This window comes from Ceratina calcarata, unplaced genomic scaffold (assembly GCF_001652005.2).
Source record: "Ceratina calcarata isolate Rehan_Ccalc_2016 unplaced genomic scaffold, ASM165200v1 scaffold48.2, whole genome shotgun sequence".
Classification (NCBI taxonomy): domain Eukaryota; kingdom Metazoa; phylum Arthropoda; class Insecta; order Hymenoptera; family Apidae; genus Ceratina; species Ceratina calcarata.
In genome coordinates this window covers 1,282,860-1,290,821 of record NW_017172225.1, presented here as the reverse complement: position 1 = coordinate 1,290,821, position 7,962 = coordinate 1,282,860, and the positions used below count along the sequence as shown (strand labels likewise).

Genomic DNA, 7,962 nt, shown 5'->3' with positions numbered 1-7,962 from the left:
ATTGCGAGCGTAATCTTTTTGTAACAATTTCGCGGCCTGTCCTAAGACTTGGACAGGGTTGTACCTCATAGTTTTGAGTATGCATGCAGTTAAAAGAAGGGAAATACGATTCGGGTTGACTAAATCCGACTGGAAATCAGCCGAACGATCGTTCGTAAACGATGGAACGAGGTACATTGTCGGAGCGGTCGGGAAAAGAAAGTGGAAAGAGGACCCGGGGGGTCGGTTCGCGGGGCACGACGATCGTTGTCATCGTCGTTCGACGTCATTACCGGGGCTCGGCGAACCGGATATTCCGTATCTCGTCGGAGTAACGCGTAACAACGTCACTGTTTACCGTCTTTCGGCTGTACACGCCGTTATCCCGGCATTCGCGGCTAGATCGCTGGGTTTATCGATCCCTCTTGCCATCTACCTCGCAAACTTGAATTTTAATCGGCGACGCGCGCTCGGAGATTATGATCGGGCCGACGAATTAGAAGAATCCGCGGCTCATCGCTTTTATCTTCTATTCCCTACCCATCGATCGGCCGCCTCTCGTTTTTTCGTTTCGACGTTGTCAAACCCGAAATAAACTCGCGCGAGGCCCGTCTACACAAAAATTGCGACCGTGTTTTCGTCCGGTGAATATTTTATGCGGTTGCATTTCGCCGGATACGATCCGACGTCGAGGTCGAACCCTCCGTTCTCGGACAACCCCGATCATAAGTCTCGAAACGAATTAAAATTGGAACTATCCGTGTTGTACGATTTATTTCATGATCTATTAGATCGTTATGACAATACGATTCTGCATGATCTCTAAGTCGAGGCAGCCGGTGGTAATTTCCCAATGCGTTTTATGACTTATGCAGGAGGGTGTACGTACTCGGTGGATGTATCGAATTTTCGACCATTTTTCCGGTTTGGTGCGCGCCTGCAAAGGGGATGACGAGAAGAAAAGGACTTTTTACATAATGGCTGATACGGGCCGCTTTTCGACAGACACCGTCGGGAATACTCGGCGCCCGTTCTCTCTCCCCGTGAAAAATAAAAGGCCGGTGCACGTAACTAGCGCGTGTTAAGCCGATATCGCGGTAGACGGGCTCGTTTTATTTCGTTTCGCTTAAATCACGCGACGCGACGCGCAACGCCACCCACGAGCGGGCATAGCGACGCTTCCTGATTTCCTGACGCCGTACAGTGCGAATTCAACGGTCCGTTGCGAGATGACAACCTACGGATGAGCGGCATTCTCGCTTCGCCGGTCTCTCCCGCGTCCCTTTTTAAATATGCTTTCGACGCCGCGCCGTTTCCGATCCGGAAATATTCGTCGAAGGGCGATCCTTCAATACGATTCCACCAATAAAAAAGACCGCGAAAAAAATGTCCAGTAGTCGAGTCGTCGAGTGACGACGTCGAGGACGAACACTGAAAAGCTCTTATTCAAATGAAATCGGAAGCGGTACAAAAAGTAATGGATATTTACTTGCGCGACTAACAACATTTGGAACTGATTGAATTTAAAATCTACTCGAAGAGTATGCGATTGGTTGATTGAGATTAACTATTCAGGATAATCGTAGAGAACTCGTGTTGTAGAACGCGGAATTTCGCTGTGTACAGTGGAACTTTGACAAAGTAAAATGGAAAGGGGAACAAGACTGGAAAAAAAGGGAAGAGGGAAAAGCGCTTAAGAAGGGATACGACTTTACGAGTTTCCGATCACGTTCGACCAACGATTCAATTGACGCGCGACACGCTCAGACTACTCGAATTTCCGGTTTCTCATGACCGGGGCTTTTAAGGAAAAGCCACGCGAAGCGATATGCCCCCTCTCGTTGCCTCGCAGCCAATTACACTCTCTACACGTTATCGCTGGGCATTAAACCTGCCCCGCGCGGGCCCGCAACATTTTAATATATTAACCAAGGAATATCTGACACAAGAAATTACAACGATTCGTTACTTCATATTATGGTTTCGTGTAGCCTCCAGCTTGGTGCTGGTAAGCGTGCAAGTTTGAGCTTTTGTTGCCGCCTTATCGATTCTCTAGGCGCCTGCGACTAACCTGCACGCTGCACAAGTAGTAAGCCTTAACGTAACTCGATACGGGGCTCGCGGTTACGCGAACTCTGCTCTCGTAGTCTACCATATTCTCAAACGGGCCTGAGCCGGGATGCAAAATCGATCCTGACGATCGTGCAAGCGAATAGCTGAACTTAATATCGCGATAGGAATGATACTGCAACAAGTCCGAAGTTCGGACCGATCCGGTACGAACGATCGGTGGGAGGTAAGAAATATTCGAGGTCCGAGGCGTGAAACGCGAAATGGTCGGGGCTGTCGCTCGTCGTAGAAGGAAGGTCGTTACCAGCGGCGGAAGAGACCACGATCAATCATGGGGCAGAGAAAGGACGGAAATCGATCGATCTCGGCCACGGTAAAAACGCGACACGAGAGCCACGGTGGATCCGATTGTCGGCGCGTTTTCTCGCGCACGCGACAGGTCGAGGACGAGATCGAGACTTTTCAGAGCTGCACAAACGAGAGGGGCTCTAAGTAACGGGCAGCCCACGGCACCGCGTCGGTCGGCGTCGCGTCGCGTCGTAATTTCCATCGAGCGGATAGAGGCGGGCGGGTTGCGCGCACACACGATCGATGGGATCGCGTCCTCGCGTGTCTAACCGCAACTTTGCCTCTCTACGACTGCAAGGACGACCATGTTTCCTCGCGGTCGACTCCGTTTTGCATGAGAGCGTTTCGCTCTTCCCAAACGCCTTCACTCGACGAGACAGGAATGCCACGGAGGAAAATTTCAGAATCCGCGGTTCCCTCGTAGACGTTTCGTTACCTAGGATCTCCCGGCAAATAGCCAATTATTTTTATAAACATTCCGCCTTGATACGAACGTTTCCCGAGTCTCGAGAGGATACGATCGAGAGGACGGGTCGTAGGGTCCCGAAGCTTTTTCGTTATTGCCGGGCAACCCACATGCAGAATCCTTTCGCGAGGCGGTTGGTAATTTCCCGCGCGGCGAGTCGGCAATGATTAAGCTTTCGCTCTACGGTAATTACGCGAAGCACGGAAACACGGCCGAGGTGTATACAACAACGCGCATTCACCCGCGGCCACGGCTCCCTCGCTCTTTCCCGCTCTCGCCGCGGCGGCGGCACCGCGAGGATCTTCCACCGGGTTGCGCTCCGAAGTTAATAATAATTGCGTACACAAAAAAACTCTCGCGAGCGCAGCGATGAGAAACCGAGATGAACGGTGCATGCGAGCACCGCGAGCGGAAAAGGGGCGCGTTAACCAAGAGTAAATCGTATAAATATTAAATTCAAATAAAAGCAGTGAGTCTCATGAAATTTTCTCCAGGCTCGTTCGGTCGGATCCATTTCCGCGACAACCGCTATTTCGCTCCCGGGGCAAGAACGCGGAGGGCAAAAGGGTGCATTAGAAAAGCGGCGTTTAAGGAGGGCAGAGAGGGTCTGGCCCGAAGAAGAAGAAGAAGGGGGGGAACGGGGTGATAAGAAATGAACTTTCGCGGGAACGTTCTTGTTTCCGGCTTTAGCTCCGCGCGGTACCATTGCTGACTATGGTGGAAAACATTGCAGCCATTTTCCTCGGCGCCTCTTCGCGTAGATTGCGGTCTTATGAAATTACGCGGAACGACTTCGCGGCGCGACGGGCGAACGAAACGTTCAAGCGGAAGGAATGAAATTTCGGAAACTTCGTAGAACAGTCGATTCTCGTCCCGTTCAAAAATTGATCCTATCAACGTGTAGCTGCTTTACTTATTATTAAATATAGAGACTAACGCCTCGGTTTACAACCGAAGGATGCAACGTGATACGAGGTAAGGAGCAAGAATCCTGTACGAATCGAGGCACGTACTCGCCGGCTGCCCGACAGCCTAATCTATTGCCATTTACATAATAGACAAACGAAACGAAGGGAACCAGCAACGTAAAAGCGTAGACGTCTGGTGTGTCGTTGGGTAACCCGACTATATGACACACCGGAGGAGCTGCAAGTTATAAAACGTTAGTCCCGTGTCGCGATCTCCAGGGAACATCTAGCTGGAATAAAGTCTCGAAAAAGGAGGGATAACGCCGGTCTCTATTACCGAGACCCGTGCGTTCCCTACGCGAATCTGCCAAAGTAGAATACAACGATTCGTTTCTAGAGTTTAATACGTTCCACCGCAATGGGCACGATAAACCAGGATGTGAAATAGTCATAGCAGAACAATGCACGAAGGAAGGAAGTGGTGTATCCGTGAAACCAGTGCGCTTTTCAACAATTACCGCGATAAACCAGAGGGAAAGTTCGTGTACCCAGATTGCGGGGGCAATACAGGACGCGGCAGTGGGTAGCTGATGGGACGCCGGGCTAGAATCGGACTATCTGGCGATCCGTGCCTTCCGCCATCGAATTGTACGGTGAGCAAACTCGGGGACCCGGGCCTTGCGCGCGCTGCGCTGCGCTAGCGTGCCACCCCGTTTACCCGGTAGGATAGCACCTAATGTAATCACGATAATGGCCATGCCGGGTCAACCAAGAGCTCCACGCCATCGCTCTCGGCATCCCAGACATTCCTGTATCATCGCGTGATCTGGACATGAAAGGGGAAGAGGAATGGGAATAGAGAGGCGGCAGGAACAAGAGGCGTGGAGGAGGAACTGCGAGAGAGGAGGAGGAGGGCGAGACGATACTCCCGTGGAATCCCGATTACTAACGGGCGCTAACGGGCTTCCGAACAATCGTCGTCCGTCGATGCATCATCGTTCATCGACAGAATTGCAACTCCTCTTTCGATCGGTGAAAAATAATTCCGTGGTATCGCTCCGCCCGGTTATTCGAAACGAAATCCGCTGGCTCGGAGCGACGAACACCTCGCGGCCTTAACTCGTTCTTGCAAAACTATTAAAGATCGATGGTACGCGATGAACAAGAGTTAAAATTTTGAAAGTTGATCATCTATGGGAAAAGTTAATTCCCGTCTACGCCCGAGCTCGATGCCGTCGCCCATTCTCATCTCAGCCACGAGGCCGAGGAGCAGAATACTTTCATCTCAGCCATTAAGCCGAAGAGCAAAGGCGGACGAGGCAAGTGTGAGTTAAAACGAGAAACGAGCCCGTTAAACGAATTAACGTTCTCCGCGGTTCTCGGACCAACTTCTGTCCCGGCTGTGTTTCGACTTGGAAGGACACAACCGAGCCATCCGTTTCGTCCACCGAAACTTTTCCTTTTACCGACACGGCATTCTCGTTGCCTTCCTTCTCTCGCTCTTTTCGGCGCGGGGATTTCAATGCACCGGCTGTTCTTTGTGCTAGTCAAGTAATCTGTGAACCCTCGTTACATTCGTGACAACCGAGTAATCTCCGAGTCCCTCCCCAAACCCCCCGCCGGTTACATTTGCATAAGAAGTCGTTTCTAACAAGCGCGTTTAAAACGGATCTCTTCATAGAGTAAATACCAAACGAAAGAGCTTTATCTCCTTGTTACTTTAACTGGCGAGAAGACGGGGTAGTAAACTCGAAAGAAGAACGAGTACAATCAGCACCTGCCGAGCGGTTCGTAAGTCAAAAAAGGTCTGCGAAATATCCGACGCGCTTCGGTTGCCAGAAAAAAAAAAGATATTGTATAGTGCTCTAGGATAGACAATTGCATTTGTAGCGATCAGAAAATCGAGAGGGAGAGAGCGGGTCGTGTATAAATCGGTATGCATGCATATTTCGCCTTTGATAGTTACGTTCATTTGCATGCTCGCGAAACTATCGGGGCACCCCCCCGGCGCCCCCCTCTCCTAAATCGATATACTACATTCGAACGCAGCAGCTCGACACGCGTCGAATAACCAGAGGAAAATAACGCGGGGCAGGAGCAGAGGTTTCCTGGCGAGCCAAGCCTCTCGTTACTCGCCTAAACGCGAAATCGGTCGCGATTACGTATGGCGGAGCGAAGGTTATCGCTTGGTGTTTCGCTGCCTTAATTGCGTGCAGCGTCAGCGGATAATTGATGAAGTAACGCGATTACCCGTATGGTCGGATAATTCTGTGGATTGTTACGAAACCGGCCATCGCGCCCGCGTTTGATAATCGATTGCGCGTACCTACAATCTGTCCGCTCTATCGTGCATGGTAACGACAGTATAACGAAGCCATACCTAAACCCATCGAAATTGTTCTCTTGTCCTTTGACACGCATACGCGCGTTTTCAGCCTCCCGGTTATCCCACGAATTTTTCTGCCACCCGCGGATGAGAGCGAACGCCTCGCACGGTCTTTTATCGGTTCCTTTCTCTCAAGTTTTCCGCTGCCGGTGAGCCGAGAAGTGCGGCCACAAAGGAATTCCGCCGGAGACAAATTAACTTGCGCTGGTTCTTTTTTATTAATAAACCGGCAACTTTGTTAGCGCGACGTGCGACAATTCCGCTTTGAAAATTAGTGGAGTACACTGTCCAAAGACAAAAGGCGAGCTTCTTGCTGCCGTAATTAATTTTTTTCCCGCGAAAAAAGGAACAGGTGGATTACTTATGGGTTCTTGGAGCGTATAAATTTTAATTCTCCCGACCGCCCACGAACTAGTGGAGTCATCTCTCAGATACTCGTCCCAGTCTCAGACTCGTTCTTAATCGATTTTCGCTACGATGAACAGATGCCTGCGACCCTCGCGCGGGCGTGAACTGATCGTGGGACGGTACCGAGAGCGTATATATCGTGCTCAGACAAGGCAGTTCTCGTCGTTATCCAATCGAAATAACGAAAACTTCAATGTATTTTTCTTCTAATTTGGCTATTTAACGAGTTAAGTACGTTTAATTGGCATTTTATTGATAATGACAAAATCTGATCTTCTCACCGTCGAAATAGCGAACTTTTGGTAAAAAGTTTCGTTTTTCCTCAAATACTCATAAACCGTTGGACCTACGGGAAAATTGCATACGATCTTATTTGTAGCTGACGATTAGAGCTACAATTTTTATCGGAAACATTTCTCGTTAGCAACAACAGGTAAGCAGGTATTTGCGAAAAACGAAAATTTTTCACAAGATTTGAAGGGGATCCCCTTAACGAATTGTCAGAAAAATTAAAATTTTTATTTAGTCAGAATTTTGAAAAATTCTTTGAATAAAAGTTGTAGGTAATGATATTACCTGTAAAAGAAGGTCGTATACAATTTTCTTCTATCTCGAGTACTTCAGAACTAATCGATTAATGATTACGTTCATCGTCAATTACTCTTCTACTACTAACTTTCCAATTACTATTTTATTATGTATTTCAAACCATACTTTTAAACGAATATATAAAACCAGTAATTATTCCTAACTTTATTCTTATAAGTGACATTAATAAAATAATTTTACGTATTTTAACTGACTTAAAGGTTTCTGCGCTGACCATCGGACATTCGCAGCAATGCTTCCGGGAGGCGTTTCTCGGCCAGGTTCTTTGTTCCAGGAAGATGAGAGTCGAGTTGACTCTTCTCCAGCAAGTTCTGTACACCTTCATGTTGAGCAATCAATTTAGACAAAGGCATGGCCTTCTCCTCTAAGTTTTCCGCGCCTGGTATGGATGGGAGAACCAGTTCCGCGTCGTCATAAGGAGATTCTGACGTTTCAGGAACGCCAGCAGCCGCCAGAGCTCCAATCACTACAGCAAAGATCACGATGATCTGTAATCATTCAAAATTCCTTCCGATCATAAACAAGAAGATAGTTTGTGTATACAAGATTTAAGGATGTAGAGGCTATACAGTCAATCCCAAAAGTTTATGCACTTTAGAAACGCATTTTTTAAAAAGAAATCAGACGTCGGAAGAACATTGCTAATAATAAACAACAAAAAAAAATTTTCGATTTTTCCGAGATTTTTCCAAGGGGTACCCCTTCAATTTCTTCCAAATTTTCGTTTTTGGCCAATAACTCCCAAACCGTTGGATATACGCAAAAATTGCATATGACCTTTCTTGTAG

At 48.4% G+C, this 7,962-nt stretch overlaps 1 protein-coding gene across 3 annotated transcripts in view; it reads right to left on the bottom strand.

Annotated features, from left to right (window-relative positions):
• Nucleotides 1-6,797: 6,797 nt before the first annotated feature.
• The window catches only part of zuc (Mitochondrial cardiolipin hydrolase zuc), a 13,974-nt gene continuing 12,809 nt past the window's right edge, over nt 6,798-7,962 (bottom strand). For 2 of the 3 annotated variants that reach the window (XM_026816042.1, XM_018029329.2), the window contains exon 2: nt 6,798-7,662. In XM_026816042.1, coding sequence (XP_026671843.1) covers nt 7,369-7,662 — 294 coding nt within the window. In that variant the 3' untranslated portion in view covers nt 6,798-7,368. The remainder of the gene's footprint in view (nt 7,663-7,962) is intronic. The other variant, XM_018029328.2, reaches the window with a different exon arrangement.